Source organism: Myotis myotis, unplaced genomic scaffold (genome assembly GCF_014108235.1).
Source record: "Myotis myotis isolate mMyoMyo1 unplaced genomic scaffold, mMyoMyo1.p scaffold_m19_p_5, whole genome shotgun sequence".
NCBI lineage: Eukaryota > Metazoa > Chordata > Mammalia > Chiroptera > Vespertilionidae > Myotis > Myotis myotis.
The window spans coordinates 34,201,710-34,225,752 of NW_023416357.1; the positions used below are offsets into that span (position 1 = coordinate 34,201,710).

General features: G+C 34.9%; 1 protein-coding gene across 2 annotated transcripts in view; it reads right to left on the minus strand.

The window, feature by feature from the left end:
- Positions 1-24,043, minus strand: part of ADAMTS6 (ADAM metallopeptidase with thrombospondin type 1 motif 6) — a 233,598-nt gene that overhangs the window by 33,732 nt on the left and 175,823 nt on the right. For both annotated transcript variants that reach the window (XM_036309506.1, XM_036309505.1), the window contains 3 exons: positions 21,125-21,288; positions 20,611-20,749; positions 2,060-2,189 (listed from right to left, as the gene is read on the minus strand). In XM_036309506.1, the coding sequence (XP_036165399.1) occupies positions 2,060-2,189; positions 20,611-20,749; positions 21,125-21,288 (433 nt within the window). The remainder of the gene's footprint in view (positions 1-2,059; positions 2,190-20,610; positions 20,750-21,124; positions 21,289-24,043) is intronic.

The window sequence follows — 24,043 nt, forward strand, 5'->3', positions numbered from 1 at the left end:
TCAAATATGCCAATTATCCTTAAAGAAGTGTTACACACACACACACACACACACACACACACACATCTTTATGTAATAGCCAAGCCTAAAATACATGGGGTGGAATGACCAACCACTGAAATCTCAAAGGACGTTCGAATAGCATTTAAGCTTTAACAAATAAAAAAGCTGAGGCCAAAATAGAACAGGTGTGACCAGACCCACTCAGATGCCTTAAATGGCTGATCAAATGCCAAACATAATACTTAAAATCCTGAGTGTCAGGGAATTAAGCTGATGGGTTGAGACTCATAATTATATGAAAATATGTTGAAGTTACTGAAAACTTCAAAATTTAGCCCAAAGTTTTTGAGCATCATTTTGTTTTATGTAGTTTTTCAGCTTGAAATAAACTTGTAACTAACAAAAGAGAGGGAAAGTGAAAAGAAAAAAAACAACACAAATATCTTGTCTGTACAATATGTATCATAGGTCATATTTATATATTTCCCCATGTCTGGATTTTAAGGAATAAACTACATAGTGATCACATTTCATAAAGAAGAGACATGAAAATTTTAAATTCTTAAAATAAAAACTTATATTGCTCTAGACTCCCTGTGTCCTTAATCGGTAGCCACTGCCCTGAACAGTTTCAAGAGATGAGTTGTAGTGAATATCAAATATTCAGGCAAATATTGAGTTTGGATAATGAAAGTTCATAAGGCATTACTGTTTTGGAACAAATATGAGAACAAACATCTTGCTTTAACTATAATGGGGCCTAAATTCCTTATTCATTGTAAGTCCCAGGTTTTTGTAACTAATTGTAATCATTTCTAGAAAAAGAAATTACTTAGATCCTGGGGCATATAAATTCATTTGCTTACTCTCTCTTTCTTTACCAAGTTCATCTTGGAGTAATTAGTTAACCAGGAGGACAATGGTTACTCTGCAACAGGAATGCAATGCCATTCACACATGCTTTGTCTTGCAGTTGTCAAACAGGCAAAATCCCTATGAAGATCAGTATTTGCATGATCAACTCAGAATCCATGTCTTTTTTTCACACAGTCACTGCCTTTTGCTCAAACAAGAAACCTTTGTGTCTTACAGATTATAAAATGTGGTTCACTAACAGGAGGACTCATATTTCTAAAATTTTAATTCTTTGAAAGTCATTGTTAAGATGAATGATTCTCTCCTTGTGCCTCCCTTTACAGTGAGCTATAATTGCTACATCAATCAGCAGAAAGAAGCTGAAGTACACCTCTGTGCCCTACACTTCAAAGATAGGATGCCTAGGATGACAGAACTTAAAACTGGGCCAGAAATTAAAGCACTGATATGCCAATGCAGAATATTTTTAAACCATGTTCAAAGTCTTTAGACCTTTAGAATAAATACCTGGAAAATATTGAACTGCACATTTTATCTACTATACTTTATTGAATCTCAGATGTTATTATTTTATGTACCAATAAGAAAGAAAAAAAAAATGCCCTAACCTGTTTGGCTCAGTGGATAGAGCATCGGCCTTCGGACTCAAGGGTCCCAGGTTTGATTCTGGTCAAGGGCATGTACTTTGGTTGCAGGCACATCCCCAGTGGGGAGTGTGCAGGAGGCAGCTGATTGATGTTTCTCTCTCATTGATGTTTCTAACTCTCTATCCCTCTCCCCTCCTCACTGTAAAAAAAATCAATAAAATATATTTTTTTAAAAAAAGAAAAAAATAATGCTGATTATTATTTTAAGACACAATCAGTTGCAAGATAAATCCTAATGTCAGAGATGTTAAAAATATGAAAGATTTGTGCTTTAGCAACTGATGAAATATAATTTCCAGCATTGTGCCAGGATCAACCTACTGAAGTTCCTGTTTTAGAGTTAACTGAATCCTGTGCGTAAATAAGCATCTTTCCTCATTGAAAGGCTCATCAAAATTCTACCCGCTGTGATGTTTTATCCCCTTTTCTCTGTTTAATTTAATCACATAATATGAATATATGTTTCTAAATGTGAACATCCAATGTTTTTCTTTTTGCACTTGAAGAAAATAATTCTCACTTCTTTTACTTACTCAGGTGAGCAGGGCTCAATATTGCAGCGTCTTCGCTTTTCAGGTGGCTTAGTGTCAGGGTCACAGTAATTGTCCTGGACAATAGAGCTGTCATCCACTCTTTTGCAGACCACCTCCTGTTTTTGGAAACCTTGAGAAAAGGAGAATATAATGAATTGAAGAGTAGTTTACCTTCCAATAAGTTAGGTATGCACAGCTTTCCTCTGTGAGGAATCAACCTCACTGGATCGCTGCTGTCTTTTCTGTTCCAAAAGCACTTGACTGCTTCTCTAAAAAGGGAGAGAAGTCCTGGTCATTATACCGCACATTTAGGCAAAATTATTGTTCTCATGTTTAGTGACATAACTGTTTTCAAGTTCAGAAAAGAAACTATTGGTGATTTTAAATAATTAGCAGTCCCATGTGTATAATCTTCTTCATGCTTTCCTTAAAAAAGAAAAAAAAATCTTCATTGCCCCAAATATCATCAGATAAAATATGTGAATATCCATTTCAATGCAAAACAATGGTTATATATCTATTTTAAAACAAAACAATAGGGGTGCATTTACTTTTTGATATTTTGTAGGACAAATCCAATTAATTTAGTCTTTGTTAGGAGCGCATCATATTCACACATTTCATTCTTTTCTTCCATTTATATATTTGTTTTTCGAATAGCCCACAAAGTCTAGAATTTAAAGATCGCAGAGAACTTTTGGACTACAACCCATTAATCTACTTTAAAGGAGTTGGGCCCATTGATTATACCATTGTTAAACAGATGCATACATATTCCATAAAATCTGAACTTACAAAAATACTTATCTCATTCTTAAAAACTCTTACAAATGTTGGCCATAGCTAAAACATTCTCATTATAAAATATGTACAATTCTAAGTATGATTGTTATTTATTGGCAAAGACATCCAACCACAACTTGCTCACATGTCACAAAGTACAAAGACATACACAACACACAGACACACTCTGATTTGTGAACATCCCTGGTCAATAGACTTTATGCAGGCTCAAAAAGAAGAATCAAAAGAAGCAAAGATAAGTCTATCAAAATGTCAGAGAAAAGGTCAAACGACAAGAAAAGATTTCAGTTGATATAGAGGTAGCAGGTTGCTCCTGGAATTGGAATAAAAGCAGACGAAGCTACCCCCTACTCACCACCCTGTCTCAATAACCAGGTAGGAGCCTGAGCAGTACCTAGGAAATCACAGCTTCACACCTAGCTAGCCTCACACAAACCTCCAGTTTTGACTTTTTTCTATTACTTTTAATAGTAGCCTAAAGAAAAGAGTTTAATAGCAAATTAAGAAAATCAGTGTGAAATAGGATCGTTCAGTAAAGGAAACTGTCACCGAAAGAGCTGCACACCAAATGCTCCCCACAGATCCCTTAAAAGTCATGGACTTGTGAGGTGGGAGTGCCTCCATCATGTTTTGCACACTTTTAACCAAGTTGAATTTAAAGATAAGAAATCCCCTGATCAGGAAAACTGTTAAGTGCTGTCGTCTCTGGTGGCGATCAATTGAAGAAGGTGTATTTTATTGTTTGCACTGACCCCAGGCTCTCACTGATGACCTTCAACAAGTTTTTAGGCTCTCCTAAATTTAGAGGTTTAAAACACAGCCAAATGACTTACTGACAAAATGTCTTAGAGTATGTGTTGTATTCATTCCGCCCCAACTCCTAAAATAGGCCAAACATCTCAGTTTATGGGATAACAGTTTGGAATTTTTTAACTATTAAACTTTAGATTTTGGGGGGAAGAATGATTCACATCCAGGCGTAGCTGTGATCCATTCACAGATGTTTCACAATATTCATCAGATATCTCCCTGTTATGTCATTCCAGTGGGCAGATATCTAACTAAGTCCATCTGATCTACCTAGACAAAAATCTCTACCATTAGTCACAGGATTCAACTGCCAACTGCTACAGTGGCTCAGAGTATCCATACACCCGGATTCAAGTTCCTATCAGGGAGAGCAAGGAGCTATTTTTATTGGTTAGCATGGCTCTTTTTATTCCAGTCATTCAAACATGATTATACTTAGAGTAACATTTTTACCCAACATTTATAAATATGTTTAATCATAAATACAATGTGATTACACTTGCAAGAAGAAAGTTGGCATTCAACTTAGTATCTTGCTTGTTTTTCAGAAAAGGATAATACAAAATGGAACTGACGTTGCTCTGTATCCATGGCAGTAACATTAATTCGGTTTCTTCCGGTTAAGATAAAAGTCTACTTCCTTTAAATTAATCCTAGACATGTTGTTTGGTTATAATTACATTAATTTTTAAAGTAGCCTTTAATGTAAAAGCAAGGCCTCTGTAATTTCTATCAGAGATGAGATGTTAGTACGAGAGGTGAAATTTGTATTTCATTTTAAGATAGATTTTAGCCATGTATTTGAAAATAGTTAGCTATATAACATTGTTAAAAATTTGAAAAATACACAAAACCAGAGAGAACAAAATAAAAATTATCCACAATTTTATATCTTTGTTGTAGACGTTTCTTTTTAAGGCTATTTTGCATAAAATACTTTTGGAAAAAAATTAGGCACAAAATAGTTTCTGGGTGGGATCCAGTGATCAGTTTAAAGTTATGTAGTACATAAACCAAAAATGCCAGTTAAATGTGGTCAGCAGGTTATTCATTCATTCATTCATACAGAATAGTTATTAATACAAGGCCCTGTGCTTCTTATGAGATACTTGACTAAGTGCTAAGAATTACAAATAGACTTAATTTTGGTCATGCCCCTCTGACTTCTTAAAAACTAAGAATTAGGGAATTTTGAGGTGTATTTCAGTTTCATAATTTTAGAATACTACCTGAATAAACAGCTGAAATAACTCCATATTGTATGAAGACGCATTTTTCTTCACATTCATCTTTTATTAATTTTCTTCTAAAATGTTATATTAGACAGTGTGGTATTTCACACTCAAGAACTGACTATACTAGTAATCTATTCCAAATATTTCCACAACAATGAAATATCTCCCTCCAACAGCACAGAAGTCTCCTTCCAACTTTTACCCTCACACTTGGTGGGTTTACAGAATTTTTTTTCTTGTTAAGTGAATAGCAACAGTATAACTTTCTAAACCAATGTACCTAATTGGACAAATTTTTAATCACATACTTTTGGATTAAGAAAAATGCAGCATTTAACTTGAGAAAGTAGAAAATACAGATCAACTAGAAATAATATAAACTAAGTCAACAAGAGAAATGATTAAGTTTAGAATCTTTATATTACCAAGCCTCTTGTACACAGTTTCTAGTAATCTGTGAAACACTGCTAAGAAGTTTATTTAAACCCTGTTGGGTATAATTACATCCAGTTACACAAAGTCACTATGCTTTTAAATCTGAAGACTTATAGCTTGTACCCAAAAACATAAAATGTCCACATGACCAGTCAATATACACCTAATTGAAAACAAAATTCTAGTGGCTTCTAGTGTCCATATCCCCTCGAGATATGCAGATGTTCTGCAGAATTTAATTAGTCAAATTTTAAACTGTACTAACTATATTTATACTTAAATACCTAATGGTACTGATAGCAAACTCTATACCTATTCTTTTGTTAAATGCAGTACCTCTTCTATGGTTAAAAAATTAGTGGTTTCATATTATAAAATTTAAGTACAAAAATGCCATTAGCAATACAGGGCATATATTAGTAATACTTTAAAATCTCTAAAATGGGTATATCTTATGTAGAGACTTTTACTTTACTTATATTTAAAGAATCAAATATGATGGCTCTTAACATGGAAACGTAAGCCTTACTTTCAGTCTGAAAATTTAAATTTGTCAGATCTTATATTTAACTTTTTGCCAATAGCTAAAAGTTACAGATGATCCATTTGTCCATCAAAGGTTCTCTTGTCTAATGGGAGAAAGAAGTACTCAACTTGAATCACTGTTCTAAGCTACACATCAAGAAATGGCTTTAATATTTTGGAACAATTGAGTCCTGGATGAACTCCTTCACCTGCTGTACTTGCTCTAGGTTTATGCGATGATTCCCGTGAAGAGCACGGGATCTTTGCTTAGCAGCCACAGTCCTAGGGCCAAGCCCAAATGAGCACCTGAGACTACAGCTCCTCTTCATTTCTCACCTCCATTTCAGTCCCTCCTCTACTCCCCTTGTAAGCTGCTTAATGTCCTCATGTCCCATCTCTCTCTCTCTCTCTCTTAATTTTATAAATTCATGTATAATCATTTTAGCAATATGTTGCCTTTTTTCAGGGAAGGTCACGTTTTAAAAGTGGAAAGAGGGTACTCAATACACAGAAATTACCACTTGAATTTTACTAGAAAGAGTGACTATGTTAAACCAAGAATGGTATAGGGAAGGTTAAGGGCAGGAGGAAGGTCTTCTGGGTCTTCTCAAATCTACTCATAACACCCAGATTTCAGTCCCAGACCATTGAATGGGCTGGTAAGTGAACAGTCAATAACCACATATGAGTGAGTCAATAAGGGAGTAAAAGAGAGGTATACATGCATACTTGGGATGAATGGGCTAACCAACATCTAGATAATTTAACCTAGAGCCATAGCACATCATATCATAGCAGTTTTCTGAAGAGGAAGTGGTGGGGAAAGAAGTTATTAAGTCAGAGTTTAGACTAAGAATGTGGTTGGTGGCTAAAGCAACAATTTGCTTAACCACAACACCCAAAGTAGCTAGCAACCAAGACAACACTATATTACCACAGTATACAGAGCATATGGCTAGCAATATTAACATAATCTAAGTCTTCAGGGCAGATATTATCCAAAGAGCAACAAGTTCCACGAATAAAAAGTCTCTCTCCTCTGCCTTTCACTGCTGGAATCTGGCTGTTGTGCTGTGTGATTATTGGCCAGACACAAGCATTTTCAGGGCAGAGCAAAGCCCATCTGCCTTGGATCTAACAGCTGGCATCCAGGGTACCAATCAGCTCCACCCATATGCTTCCTGCTTCTGATGAGCCTCCTGCTAGTTTTTATTGTTCAAAGGCTTTCTTTCTCTGCCTTTTTAGTGTCTTCCCTTCTGTCCTAGCAAAACTAGATGTCTCAAGGGAACAGGATTAAGAAAAGAAAAATGCAACTCTAAAAATATTGTATTTTTCAACTGTGTTTACTGATGGTAAGGTAGGGTGGAGCACACATATACTGCATTTATTTGAAATCACACTATCCCTGGAGGGAATTCCTACTACTCATTATATATGAACAGTAATCTTTTCCATGGCAAGTGTCTAGCTTAATTTAACTCACTGGATTCCTACCATGTCTAAGGCATGGTTTATTCCTTATCATAAGGGGGGAAATAAGTGAGGCAGTCTTGACCTCAATGAGATGACATTAAAATGAGGAGGCAAGATTAGGCAAGCACTATTATAATTATGGAAGTCACCTTAAAAAAATGCCCTTTCAAAAAAAAAAACAACGCCCTTTCAGGTCTACTATTTTTTATTTAATTTTGTTTATTATTGCTGTCTGATTTCTCTTACAAGTTATATATAGCTTTTAAAATAAACTCATTTTGCTCAAGTAAAAAAAATGGGTATAGTAATATCATAAGATTCTATAAAATTGGGATGATGATGCTTACCATTATAAAAGGCTTTCTTTTTTCCAAAAGTATTTTATGCATAATAACTTGTAAAGGTACATATGATATGGTTGTTAAAAATGGTATTTTGGACAAAAATTTTGTCAAGTGAAACATGATCTGTGACACATACATCATTAATACAATAGGAATGAACTTAAACTTTGTTTTCAGTCTTACCCAAGTTTTTCAGCGAGTGAATATGTATCTAGGTCCTAATCACATTAGGAAAAAAATATAATCTCTAAAGCAACAGAAATGAGATGAAAGAGGAAAGAACACAGGGGAAATGTTTTAGATTAGCAGAGATCTCTTGCCTTCAGTTATGAATCTTAACATTAAGAGGAAATGCAAGCCACAATATGCAGAGTAAACAGTAAGAAATGTCAGGTTATCAGGTGCAATGTTCATATGTAAGACTTTTTACGAGAGGTTAGAAAGCTTAAGTTATATTGAAGATACCCAGGAGAATTCAATGAATTTTTTAAAAAGCGTATTATGTAGGGAAAGCCATATGCTTAAGGAAAAATAGAAATAGAAATAATGATTATGGACAAATAAGTGAACAAGCATATTAACTTCCAGAAGTGTGAACCAGCCAAGAGCACGAGTTTGCCTGGAGGAGTTACTCCTCTCCTGGGCACGCTGCATGAGAACCGAGCCTGGTGTAATTGATGGCTACAAGATGGTATGCTTTTAGGAGCTGTGATGTTCACAGATGCCCTGCTATAATGCCTGGTACAACTAATCCCCTATGTTAAAGGGTCTTCATCCTTCTCAACACTGAAAATGACTTGAAAGAAGGGGATGGTAGTAGAGAGTCAATAGGGGAATGCCACCATCAATGCAATGACAGACTATTGTCCAGTCTTATAAAAAATTTCTTTTTCAAAGATCAAGACAATAATAGGAAATAATAAATGAAGCTGAATGCAAATATTTATTCCCTGAAAATTCAAGTCACTTTTTACAAGGGACTTGTATTATTAAATAGGTTTTATGCCTACATTTGGAATATACAGGAATCAAATGTAAAAGAACCCTCACAGCTTCAAGTTATGGTATATTATAAAACCTCACATGAAAATAACTTCCATAGGGATTTTTTTTTCTTAAAAACTAGTTACATAAAGATTTTTTTCTAAGGGGGGGAATGATGATAAGTAAAGGGCTTTTAATTATTCAAACTAAAATTTCCATCTGTTATCTTTTACTTGACACTGAAAGTAACTTTCACATGGTAATTCCTAAATCAAAGAGAAGCAAACTTAATTATAGAATTCAACTTTTTTATGTCTTTAACACTTAATTTCAATCAAGTCTATTTTGAATCTTCAAAAACAATTGGATTGGTTTTCCTCTGTCTGCTTCACTTGGGATCCTCCACTTTGAGTTCCAGTCAAAGTCACATTATAAATGTCTTTTATAAGCTGACAAGTGTTAGTCATTATTATTGTTATTATGTCTATAAAAGTCAAGTCTCAAAACCCTTCTTTGTTTGAAGCACATTCTTTTATTCACTAATAGTGAATTGGCCACTTTTAGTGATGGTAAGCATGTTAGGTACTTAGAACTAGCAAAGAAATCAAAAGGACTGTGAAAAGGCAAAGCATTTGCCTCTGTTTTATCTGGTACTTTGAGAGCTGTTCTCTTTCAGGCAGATACTAGTACTAGCCTAAAGGTTGCATTCTATATTTTTGAATAATAATGGCTTTTTTTAAAAAGTTTAAATGCGCTATTTTTAGAATGACTTAGCTATACTTTTAAGTGTACATTATGTTTGTGCTGTATCATTCTTGAAAACAATAAATTATATAACATGAACTTATAATGTTTCCCTAGAAACAATGTAGAAATAGCCAACATTTTAAAGGGGCTATAGTAATCTGCATGATAGATTCATTAAAATCATTGGAAAAAACATGTTATTAATAAATAAGTAGTGTAGATTATTAAATAATCTCATTAGGTAGTAAACTGCAGAAAAGAATTTGCTATCAGGGGCTCTTTTAAATATATAGTTTATTTTCTCTTTCTCCTTTTTTCTTTAAATCACCCACTAATCTTAAACTCTTAAACTGAACTAACAGAGACAAAGGAAGGAAACATATTCAGGAAGGCACATAAGCAGGAATACTTAATACAGGTCTGAAGGAGAAATTACATATTACTTAAGACCTCTAGTTCCTTAACTAAAAAAATCTGATTTTTAAACTCTGAACACCACTAGGACCCAGAATAAACAAGTTATATGCTTTCTTTTTCCCTCTTATGAAATGAAATTCAATGTCTACTGAAGTGAGGTGACTAATTTTTATCCAACTTTAATGACACTCATTTTACTCAATATCAATGACACTCATTTTACCCTAAATCAAGAGTTCTCAAACTTTCTTGGTTCACAGCATCCTTAGTGTCTCAGTAAATTTTTCACAGAACCAAGGCAGAAAAAAATACCAAAGAGTTTCACTTAATAATTAGTTAGGTCCAAACAACTTAATAGTAATAAACTGTGGCATACAACTGATGTGACCGTGTTGGCATTGACAATGCCCAATATTCTGCAGTGTCCTGGGGCTCCATGATGCAGTTTGAAAAATATGGCCCTAAATCAGAAGAATACAAAATAGCAGTTGCAAAACTATGTAAAGCATCTTAAAAATCTGAAAAAGTAGAGACCAGTTCCAATATTTATGAGAATACTGGTGAATTAGGTGAAATCACAGATAGTAAAATAAAAAGAATATGTCTTAAAAAAAAAAAGAATATGTCTTACTTAGAAAGAAGAAACACAGAAAGAATATCTTTTAAGTTTATATGCAATTCACACATATACACACACATTCAAGGCTTAAGATGACATCCAGGAGAACAAAAGAATAATAAATGAAAAAGCACTTATTTAAAATAAGCATCAAACATGCAAGAAAACTTAATTAGGCTAATTAAATATAAAAGTAATGATAATATTTTAAATGGTCAATATTTTAAATGGACAACTGATCAGAAACATTCTTGAATAATCCATAGTATGTATATATAAGAAAAATCTTTATCTGCAAACAAAATCAAATTGGTTGTTACAGAATAATCATGGGGATGGAAAGTACAGCAGAGGAAATATAGTCAATAATATTCTAATAACTATGTATGGTGCCAGGCAAGTAGAAGATGTATCAGGATGACCATTGAGTAAGTTAAATAATGTCTAATCACTGGAGTGTATAGCTGAAACGAATATAACATTGTATGTCAACTGTAATTGGAAAATAAAAAATAATTTAAATAAAGTTTTAAAAGCTAAAACATTTAAAAAAATAAAACCTAAAACAAATTGCCTCTAAAAATAACCTGTCTCCTTCTTCCTCCTCCTCAATCTGAGCACAGATGTAACTTATCTCTTTTTGCCTTAGCTGTCCAGCAACGAATGTGTAGCAGAGAGATGCCTGTTTCTCAGCAGAAACCTGACCAAATTGAGGTGGTTTTTTAAAATTGTTCAATTACAGTTGCCATTCGATATTATTTTATATTAGTGGGTAGACATTTATATAATTTACAAAGTAGCCCCCAATAAGTCTAGTACCCACCTGGCACTACACAATATTATTGACTACATTCCCTATGCTGGCTGTACTTTATAGCCGCATGACTTAATCCCTTCACCTTTTTCACTCAACACCCGAAACCCCCATCTATATAGGCAACCATCAGTTTGTTCTATTTATGAGCCTGTTTCTGTTTTGTTCGTTCATTTATTTTGTTCTTTAAATTCTACATTTTAGTGAAATCAGATGGTATTTGTCTTTCTCTGACTTATTTCACTTAGCATGATACCCTCTAGGTCCAACCATGTTGTCACAAATGGCAAGATTTCATCCTTTTTTATGGCTGAGTTATATTCCATTGTATATATACCATATCTTTAAGTATCTATTGATGGATACTTAGGTTGCTTCCATATCTTGACTAATGTAAATAATGCTGCAATGAATATAAGAATGCATATATCTTTTTGAATTACTGTTTTGGATTTCTTCAGGTAAATACCCAAAAGTAGACTTGCTGGTTTATAAGGTAGCTCTATTTTTAATATTTTTAGGAACCTCCATACTTTTTCCATCAATTTGCAATCCTACCAACAAGTGCAGAGGGTTCCCTTTTCTCCACATTCTCTCGAATATTTGTTGCTTGTTGATTTATTGATGATAGCCATTCTTTTTTGTTGTTGTTAATCCTCACCGAAGGATATTTTTTCATTGATTTTTAGGGAGAGTGGAAGAGGGAAAGACAGAGAGAAACATCAATGTGAGAGAAACGCATTGATCAGTTGCCTCCTGCATGAGCCCTGACCAGGGCCCGGGCCAGGGAGGAGCCTGCAACTAAGGTACATGCCCTTGCCTGGAATTGAACTCGGGACCCTTTGGTCCACAGGTGGGTGCTCTATCCACTGAGCCAAAATGGCTAGGGCATGATAGCCATTCTGACAGGTGTGAGAGGATATCTCATTATTGTTTTAATTTGGTTATTAGTGACATCTAATGATTATTATAGCATCTTTTCATATAACTATTGGCCATCTGTATGTCCTCTTTGGAGAAATGTCTATTCAGGTCCTCTGTCCACTTTTTAATTGGACTGTTTGGGTGGTGTTGTTGTTTTTTGTGTTACCTTGTATGAGTTCTTTATAAATTTTGTATATTATTGGATGTATCATTGGTGAATATCGTCTCCAAATTAGTAGGCTATCTTTTACTTTTATTCATGTTTTCCTGTACTGTGCAAAAAATTTTTTGGTTTGATATAATCCCATTATTTTTTCTTGTTTCCCTTGCCCAAGGAGATATATCCTTAAGAAAATCACTAAGAGCAATGTTAGGGTTTATGCCCATGTTTTCTTCTAGGAATTTTATAGTTTCAGATCTTACATTTAAGTCTTTAATCCATTTTGAGTTTATTCTTGTATGTGGTATAAAAAAGTGGCCTAGTTTCTTTTTTTTTTTTTTTTGGATGTATCTGTTCAGTTTTCCCAACATCATTTATTAAAGAAAACTGTCTTTACCCCACTGTAAATTCTTGCCTTCTTTATCATATATTTATTGACCATATAGGTGTGGGTTTATTTCTGGACTCTCTATTCTGTTCATCAATCCACATGTCTGTTTCATACCAGCAACATGCTGTTTTGATTACATAGTCATGTGGTATAGTTTGATATCAGTAGCATGATACTTCCAACTATGTTCTTTCTCAAGATTTGCTGTAGCTATTTGGGGTCTTCTGTGATTCCATATAAATTTTGAGTTATTTGTTCTAGTTCTATGAAAAATGCCATTGGTATTTTGATAGGGATTGAATTGAATCTATAGATTGCTTTGGGTAGCATAGACATTTTAAAATGTTAATTCTTCTTATCCATGAGCATGGTATAGGCTTCCATTTATTTATATCTTCAATTTCTTTCTTTAGTGTCTTATAATTTTCCAAGTACAGATCTCTTATCTCCTTGGTTAAATTTATTCTTGGGTATTTTATTCTTTTTGATGCATTTGTACATGGGATTGCTTTCTTAATTTCTCTTTCTGATAGTTCATTATTGGTGTGTAAAATGCAACTAATTTATGAATATTAATTTTTTTCCTGCTACTTTACTATATTTATCACTTCTAATAGTTTTATGGTGGATCTTTAAGGTTCTCTCTATATACAGCATCATGTCATCTACAAATAATGACAGTTTTACTTCCTCCTTTCCAATTTGGATGCCTTTTATTTCTACTTCTTGTCTGATTTATGTGCCTAACACTATGTTGAATAAAAGTGGTGAAAGTGAACATCCTTGTCTTTTTCCTGATCTTAAGGGAAATGCTTTTAGCTTTTCCCCACTAAGTATGATGTTGGTTGTGTTTGTCATATATGGTCTTTATTATGTTGAGGTATGTTCCATCTTTTCCCACTTTGCTGACAGTTTTTTTTACCATAAATGAATGCTGAATTTTGTCAAATGCTTTTCATGCATCTGTTGATATGATCATGTAATTTTTATCCTTCACTTTGTTTATGTGGTGTATCATTTTACACTTGATCTTAGCCAAAAGGCCGAGAAGCGATATGTGGTATATCATTTTAACTGATTTTCAGACATTGAACCAAACTTTCATCCCAGAAATAAATCCCACTTTATCATAGTGTATGATCTTTTTAATGTATTGCTGGATCTGGTTTGCTAATATATTGTTGCAGATTTTTGCATCTATCTTCATCAGGAATATTGGCCTATAATTTTCCTTTTTTTGTAATGTCTTTATCTGGTTTTGGAATCAGGGTGATGTTGGCCTCATAAAATGAGCTTAGGAGTCTTCTGTTGTCTTCAATTTTTTTGGAATAGTTTGAAAAGGATAGGTATTAATTCTCCTTTATATGTTTGGTAAAATTCACCTGTGAAGACATTCAGGCTAAGAGTTATGTTTGTTGAGAAATTTTGTAATTACTGATTCAATTTCATTAGTAGTAGTCTGTTCAGATTTTCTGTTTCTTCTTGATTCAGTCTTGAAAGATTGTATGTTTCAGGAAATTTATCCATTTCTTCCAAATTGTATTGTTAGCATATAGTTGTTCACAGCACTTTCTTATAAATCTTTGTATGTCTGTGGTGTCAGTTGTCACTTTTCATTCATTTCTAATTTTATTTATTTGGGTCCTCTCTCTTTTTTTCTTGATGAGTCTGATTAAAGGTTTGTCCAGCTTGTTTATCTTTTCAAAGGACCAGCTCTTGATTTCATTGATCTTTTGTATTTATTTTAGACTCTATTTTATTTGTTTCTGCTCTGACCTTTATTATACCCTTCCTTCTAATCACTTTTGGGTTTGTTTGTTGTTATTTTTCTAGTTTCTTTAGGTGTAAGATTATATTGAGATTTTTCTTGTTTCTTGAGGTAGGCCTGTATTACTATGAATTTCCTCTTAGAACTGTTTCACTGTGTCCCACAGATTTTGGGTCATTGTGTTTTCATTTTCATTTGTCTCAAGGTATCTTTTGATTTCTTCCTTGATCTTGTTAACCCATTCATTGTTTAGTAGCATGTTATTCAGCCTCCATGCGTTTGTGTGTTTTTCAGTTTTCAAATTGAGTTCTTTGGTATACAATTTTTGTACTTCTACACAAAGAGGAAGAAAGAAAACCCTAGAAAAAAAACAATTTGGGAAAAGTAATCAGAAGTGTCAATAAAGTGAATCGCAGGACAAAGATTGTATATATTTTGAGTATAAATTTAAAACTACTACATGCAAAATGAATATGTATTCCTGTCCTTTCTTTGCAATACAAAGGAAGTATCCTTAAGGTTTCTTCAGTAGCAGAACAGGTGCAAAGTTAAATGCAACAAGTACAGCATCAACTCTTAATTAGCTGGCTTTGGAAGGTTTTGCTTTAAGCCTAAGGGTTGTATTAAATAAGAGAAGATGTTAAGGAGGTAGTGTGGGTACAAGGGAATGATTTGAATAGTGTGAAATGAGAGTACATTCAGAAAGACAGCAAATTATCATTAATACTGCTGCATTTTACAAAGATTCATCCCCTATCAAAAAAAAAATGTCCTAAAACAATAGAAGAATTTTTCTGATTAGAACTATAAGTCACAAAGAGAAAAGAAGTTTCTTATTAGTTTACATAGATATTGAGTTAAAACAGGGGTCATATGCATCTTACATTCTGACTTGTGGGTCTAATTTTAAGTTGAATATATATCCACTTACACATTTTAGCACCCTAAGTACCACAAAACTTGAAATTAGAAGAAAGAGCTTTCAAAATCTGTTTAGCACAGTTTCACTTGATATTAGCCAAAAGGCCAAGAAGTGATATTTAGCACAATTTTAGTGCATTTTAAAAACATTAACTAGAGGCTTATATGTGATCCATCAAGTAAAATATGGCATGCAAATAAACTGAACTATAAAAAAGCTTTCCAAATGCATGTCCAAGGCCAATGCCCACACAAACAAATTATGAAATTAATTGGCATCCTGCCACCTTTTTCATTCCCTTCTCTGATGATCCTCTATACCTTCCCATTCCAAATACTTATACCCAAATCTCATTAACCACTACAGTCAAGTAGTAGCCAATTAATAAGAGATGTGAGTTAGAAATGGTCCCAGAGGTATCTGAATCTGAATGTAAATCATTTGAAAAATAAATAAACTTTCAATCAACCTCAAAGGCAGCTCTTCTCAACCTTAGCTGTGCATTAGAATTACTTAGGGAGCTTTTAAAAATCTGATGCCCAGGCCACACTCTTAAGAAATTAAATCAGAATATTTAAGGGCGGTGCCAAACACAGAATTGTTTAAAGTTCTCCAGTAATTCCAATGTGCAGCCACAGTTGAGATCCATTGTTTTAGGGAAAGCATTTGAAACAATGAATTTTCAAGCTTAGTGAAGAAGCTATTTTTAAATGGGGATACATCATGTGGCTCTGTTGAGGTTGCCAATTAGTGAAAACGCTCTGTTCAAGGTAAAGACCATTTTTATTAAGAAAGAAAATGCTACGTTTTAAAAATCACTAGAGACTCAATTTCTAATTCCTAATTTCAGCAAGTTACTTCACTTGAGTCTTACCTACAAAATAGAAAAAATAATATCAATGTCTACCTCATGGTGCTGCCAAGAATGACCAAATGAAACAGGGCACCAGAAAATGTTTTTCAAACTATAAAATTGTATTTATTATTACAGAGCTCAATTGTAGAACCATTTATCATTAAAAAGACTAGTTGTAATGTAGATTATTACCTAAAAGATTTATCACTTTGTGTTAACAGACATTAGCTTGATAAAACCTATGTGTCTAACCCAATGATTCTCAAAGTCTGGTTTCTGAACCAGTAGCAGCAGCATCACTGGAAACTTGTCAGAAATGCAAATTCTTGGAACCTATGCCAGACCCACCAAATCAGAACCTGGAGGCAGAACCTAGCAATCTTGTTTGAACAAACCCTCTAGGTAATGTTGATGCACACTAAAATCTGAGAACCCCATATCTAGCCAAGCATTAATAAAAATGGAATATGTATGACTAAAATCAAAGGATGAGTGTACAGTATTTGTTATTTGAAGCTTTAGAAGTCAGAGTGCAAAGGCATACTGGCATAAATTACTAGTAGATAAAAAACACTCCTAAATCTTTGTATTTTAAAATAATACAATTCTTACTGCCCAGCCAACCTTTATCAATTGACACATTAATCATGAATATAATGGTAGTATATAAATTTGGGAGTCAGATAAACTACAGAGCATTCAATAGTTTGGATAAGAAATAAAAAACCAAAAACTCTATTTGAAGTAACAGTGGTTCAGAAAATAGCCAATTTTTAATTCATGGGCTTGGGTTTCACTCAGAGGAAGAGTTAAAACTGTATCTTAAAAATCACATTTATCCTGAAGACAATACCCCATAGCATGTCTATGTTATCATTCAGGCTAAGGAAGTGTTTCATCACTGACTCAGAGAAAAGACCATTACTTGGACTTAATCACCAGCAATATTTCCTGAAGCATTAGATTTGTCATTGGGTCTGCTAAGCAACCGAAAAACAGTCTCAAAACTTCTTATCTTCAAAGATCTCACAAGAAAAAACTATCAATATTGCTCTCAAACACAAAGTCCAAAGGTCTTCCAGTAATAAAACATGCAGGTTAGCAATAGGTAAGAACATTGAGGAGTCTTGTAAGATTGCAATAGAAAGTTCTTTGAGATCTTGTTTTCTCTTTTTCCATTTAAAAAGATTTTGACAGCCTTAAGACACATAACACCACCCTGGAAAGACTAGAGTGAAGTATACCAATTGAGAACTAACTTTAGTATTCATCCTTAGTTACTTAGTAAAAAAAACTCAGTGGAACTGACTTTTTCCTGGAAGATTCCTTAACAATAGATGAAGTTCCATTTACTACTACCAAGCAGATAACTGGTTCCCTCTTTGATCAAGATTTCCAAGTCTCAAAAGATTTCCTCAATCATATGCTTCCTGTATTTAAAGAACTTGGGGGTTAAAAATTGGGGGTATGTGTAAGTAGAAATAACTCCAATAATTGATATTGGTATTCTATATCATAGGAAATATTTCCCACCTATTCAGAGTAAAGAAAACAAAAGAGAGGAGCTTGATTTTACTCATCCATGCTAACCAAAATTATATTGTGTCTTTGTGGCAATCCTTTAGCTCCACTTCATGAGAAAAACAGCAATTATAAGCTCTCATTTTCCACACTGGGAAGAACTAGAACAAATATATAATTGCCAAAATAATTCCTTTTGTTCATTCACTCATCTACAAATATTTATTGAGTGCCTAATATGTGCCAGACATTGTTGTAGGTGCAAAAGAATCTAGAGAGATGCACAGACTTCAATGATGAGGGTGTGGATTCTATGTGTCTAGAGTGCTAGGCTTTAAATTTCTCTGTCAACCAAGACCAGTGGTTCTCAAACTGACCAAGCATCAGAAGCACCTGGAAGGCTTGCTAAAACATAGATTGCTGTGCTCCATCCAGACAGTTTCTATTCAGTGGGTTTGAGATAGGGTCCCAAAATTAGCATTTCTAATAAATTCTCAAGTGATGTTGACGCTGCTGGGCTAGGGACCACACTTTGAGATCCACTTACCAAGACAAATGGGAGCTCTTCACACTAAGCCTGCCAACTTTCAAGTACTGTACATCTCTCTTCCAAAGAAGGCAATGACCCCATGAATGCTGCCACAATCACTTACAACTGAGCACTATTCCAATTCCCAGAACCACCTCAAATATCTCTGATTAGTAACTTCAGAGAGAAGAGAGAAGTATAAATAACAAAGAAAAGAAAATTCTCTTTCCAGGGGCTTTTCGCCCTCCTTTTCTTTTGATTTATCACTTATCACAAGAAGTTACTCTTCTAATATGATTTCTCAATACAAGTGCTATGGAAAAGAATAACACTCATTTAGATTTTTCATATTTCTTTAAGAAAATCAAGGCTTTTCTTTTAAATTCACTCTTCATGACCTATTTTTCTCCTTTTTTTGTTGGACTATCCGCTTTTTGAACAAAAGAATCATAGGGTTAGAAGGAACATTGAGAATTCATTTAATCCCTCCTTGGCCTCATACAAAACTATGTCTAAATCATCCCCAAATATAGCAATTTTTAGTACAAAGACGAATAGACCCTAAGAATTTGCCATTCAACTTTCTGTCACATACTTGAAGATACACTTTCCCTCAGCCTTCTTTTCTCTAAGTTATCAACCTCAACACTTAGACTTTCCTCATTAGATTTCCTAAACTTTAAATGATTTTAATTCTTTTTAAATAAGTTTATCTCATCTTACCTAGGACCTGACTTATGTATGTACTGTTAAGGGGAAAGTATCGATTGAATAAAAAAGGAATTTAATTGGAAGAAATCTATATGTATAAATGCCACTAACGAATAATACACTGGCATTCACTTGAATAATTCATTTTAAATATCTTTTATTTTATTAAAAAAACAGTAATGTCTTATACTTTTTATATCTTTACATTACAAATCACCAACCATTTCACACATAAAATGGATGGGAATTATAAATTTTTTAAAATATGCCACAAATTATACATACCATGTTTCATGACACTTCACACAGAAGAAAACATTATTATTATTATTTGCTTTTTTATTTTAGACAGTGCTTACTACTGAATTTGGAGTTATAGTTAATGATTTCCTTCTGTATGAGTCCAAAAATACTAAATTTATTATATCAAATTCATTTCTGTGAAAATAATTTCTCTGATTTAATCCTTGCAAATCAGAGGTGTCAGAGATTCACTGAGTATAGGACAAGATTGGATAAAGTTCACATTAAGTGACAGGTTTCCAAGAAGTTTAGAAAAGAAAAATTGGTAATACATTGGAATATGGGGTAAAATGGGATCATTCATTTTATTTCAATTTCTTCCATTCTAGATATAACTATTCAAAATTTAGTTTTTGCTTTCAGAATGGTGAGGCACTTTAGTCTAGCGTAGGCCTAAAGGATAGGATTGTTTCTCTGCCTATTGCAATCAAGGTGTACGGTGGAGGCGATGCATTTAGTCTCCAGAGAGAATGAAGATGCTGCTTGCACAGCACTTCTACTCACCAGTCCATGCAGCAGCAAAGGTGTTGGCTTTGAAGGAAGCCAACTGTCCTGCTCTCCCAGCCAGAGGTAAAGAATTGCATTGGTGGCCACTAGAGGGAGGAGGATTAGGAATAGAGTAAATTGTGGGGAAAAGGCACCCATGAAAAAAGCACATGGGACAACCAACACATCACCAACCACCGCCTAGCAGCTACCTCTCTGAGGGACTATACTGGGGGTCAGGATACACCATTAACCCAGAGACCCAGACACCAGTAATGATTGTAGTATCCTGGTAAAGAGCCCCTTAACTTTGATGGCAGGAGAAGGGAGATTGCGTACGATAATGGGAAACACACAAGCACACAAACACACAAGCACACGGACATACATTCTCATGCCCCATTACAAGAAGCTGTATCTGTGCCGCCTGATTCTTGCCCATTTTCTTATTTAAAACTCTTGATGTTCTTTACCAAGAATGTGTTCACGAAAAGCAAATAGCCCACCTTCAAGTTAGTCTTGGGAGAAGCATCAGCAGAGACACTCATTGTGCCAAGATGTATTTTACCAACAAATCTGTACAAATTACATGAGGTTAAAAACAAATGGAATATAATATAATTAAAGCAAAGTTTCTTTTGCTAAATTACAGCTTGGAGCAAACCTGCAAGAAATGTTTCCAATTAGCTTCTTTAGCAAACACAAAGCATAGCTCACAACATGTTTTGCTTTCCATGCTGCCCTCTGGGTGGGCTGCCTAGTGGTTGTCTTACCTCCAGCACAAGTAGTGGAGCATTCTGACCAAGGCTGATGATTCCAGGTAAAGCCAATATCACTGTCTCCACTGCCAGTCCGAGTGATAGGAACATTGAACTTATACGTAATTCCCTCATATGTATCTTGATAAAGAACCTGCCATTGAAAACAACTGGTGAAAATAATCAAAATACAATGAGCCTTCATTCAGATACTTATTATTTCTTTTGAAGAAGATAATGCCATAAAGTAAGCCTTATAAGAAATTTAAGATAACTTTTAGAACACATGCACTTATCTTGAATTTTCTCCTTCCATTTTCATAGGTAATTTAGAGCCATTTCTTTCATCTACCTTGTTGGGTTATAAAAATATTATTCAACTAAGCAATGAAATGGTCAAACATTCATATGGGAGAGCACTCTGGCTTTAACTTTACAAGGATTTTAAACACTTGGGCAAACCATTTCACCTTTATTTACCTAATTTATCTATAAAGCAGAGAAAATAAAGAGGCAAAGACACATTTACCATGACAATGAGATTTGTCGTGGTGGGACCTGGAGCTACCAAGGATTCTGGTTCATCAGTTGGTCTCTTGTAGCGAAAAGTTGTCCCAGCAGCATCAAACTTCTTAGGCCAGTCAATAGTCCAACCACAATTAAGATAGTATTCATCTGTTTCAGATTTTAAAGCTAAAAAAAAAAATCACAGTACACCTAAAAATATGAAACTTCATTTACCACAGTGTCACTGGTAAATAACTGCACTGACTATTTTCTAAAGTAAAAATTAAAATGGTAATTTCCATGTGAATGCCAAGAAGATATTAAGTATTTATGACAGGGGTGGGCAAACTTTTTGACTCAAGGGCCATAATGGGTTCTTAAACTGGACCGGAGGGCCGGAACAAAAGCATGGATGGAGTGTTTGTGTGAACTGATATAAATTCAAAGTAAACATCATTACATAAAAGGGTACGGTCTTTTTTTTTTTTAGTTTTATTCATTTCAAACGGGCCAGATCCGGCCCGCAGGCCATAGTTTGCCCACGGCTGATTTATGATGTCATTGATAGAGAGGAATAAAATGTTACCTGGAGAAATAAACATATGGAACTAGCAAGGAAAAGTATGACAAAAGAAATAAGTAGGAATGGGAGAGATGGAGGAAGCAGACTTTCCTGTCTAAATATTAAAAAGTAATTATATGAATATGGGGTGGGAGAAACTATAGTACTGGCACCCAGACAGACAACAATGCAACCAAACAGACAGTTAAGAAATAACAATCAATAAAGAAAAAAAATAACAAAGCATCTTAAAGTATATGACAAAAGAAGCATCTTCAATTAGTTTAAAAAAAGATAACAAGATATGAAACTAAGACAAAAGACTAGCCACTTTGCAAATAATAAATTCAGCATTATGATGATGATGATGATGATGATGATGAATTTATATTTTGTTTGTTATAAGTACCACAATTCCACTCTTAGGTACATATCCAAAAGAAATGAAAATAGGTACTCAAACAAATATTTGTACATACATGTTTATAGTAGCACTATTCCCAATAACCAAAAGTGGAAACAACTCAATCGTCCATCAATGGATGAACGAATAAACACTTTGTGGTATACACAATACAATGAAATATTATTCAGCCATTAAAAGAAGTACTAATATATGTTTCAATGGTTATGAATTTCAAAAACATTATGCTAAATGGAAAAGGCTAGACAGAAAAAGTCACATATTGTAAACTGCCATTTATATGAAACTAGAGGCCCGGTGCACAAAATTTGTGCGGGGGGGGGGGGCGCGCGGGGGGGGGGGGCGGTGTCCCTCAGCCCAGCCTGCCCACTCTCCAATATGGGACATCCCTCTCAGAATCCAGGACTGCTGGCTCCCAACCGCTCACCTGCCTGCCTGCCTGCTTGCCCCTAACCACTACCCTGCCAGCCGATTGCCTCTAACTGCCCTCCCTTGCCAGCCTGGTCACCCCCAACAGCCCTCCCCTGCAGTCCTAGTCGCCCTCCAACTGCCTTCCCCTGCAGTCCTAGTCGCCCCCAACTGCCCTCTCCTGCTGGCCTGGTCACCCCCAACTGCCCTTCCCCGCCAGCCCAATTGCTCCTAACTGCTCTCCCCTGCAGGCCTGGTCGCCCCTAACTGCCCTCCCTGCCGGCCCAATTGCTCCTAATTGCCCTCGCCTGCAGGCCTGGTTGCCCCCAACTGCCCTCCCCTGCTGGCCCGATTGCTTCTAACTTCCCACCTCTGCAGGCCTGGTTCCCCCCAACTGCCCTCCCCTGCAGGTTCAGTCACCCCTAATTGCCTTCCCCTGCTGGCCTGGTCACCCTCAACTGCCCTCCCTTTCAGGCCTGGTTGCTCCCAACTGCCCTCCCCTGCCGGCCATCTTGTGGCAGCCATCTTTGACCACATGGGGCAGCCATCTTTGACCACATGGGGGTGGCCATCTTGTGTGTTGGAGTGATGGTCAATTTGCATATTACCTCTTTTATTAGATAGGATATCCAGAATAGGTAAATCCAATAGAGACAGAAAGCAGATTGATGGTTACCAGGGCTTGAGGAATGGGGAGTAACTGCTTAATGGACACAAGGTTCTTTCTGGGGTGATGAAAATATTTTGGAATGTACCAAATGCCACTAAATTGTTCACTTTAAAATGGCTGAGTTCTATTTTATGTAAATTAAACCTCAATTTAAAAAAATGGTTTAAAAAGAGAGAAAGAATAAATGCCAGATGGGTAAATATTTGAAATTAAACAGTTGAATCATAAAATGCTTGGAGAAAACATGGCAGATCTTTTAAAAAGTAACACTGGGATATAAAAAGCTTTTTTAAGTATGACAAAACCCACAGAAAATATAAAGGAAAGGATTAATAAATATGCATACATAATTTTAAGACCTATATTAAAAATGCATTAAAAACATTTAAAACTATTGACAGAAAAAGGTTATTGGCACTACTGATAAGAAAAAATGGTGTGGTTCACATACACAATGGACTATTACTCCTTTTGTGACAGCATGGGTGGACCTAGAGAGTATCATGTTAAGTGAAATAAGGCAGTCAGACAAAGACAAGTACCATACAATTTCACGTATATGTGTAATCTAATGAACAAAATAAACTAACAAACAAAATAGAAACAGACTCATAGATACAGAGAACAGACTGACAGTGGTCAGAGGAGAGGGTGTTGGGAGACTGGGTAAAAAAGGTGAAGGGATTAAGCAAAGGAAAAAAATACCTCATAGACACAGACAACAGCATGGTGATTACCAGAGGAAAAAGGGGGTGAGGGGAGGTAAAAAAGGGTATAGAGGGGATAAATGGTGATGGAAGGAGACTTGACTTGGTGTGGTAAACACATCTATATAATATAATACACAGATGATGTATTATAGACTTGTACACCTGAA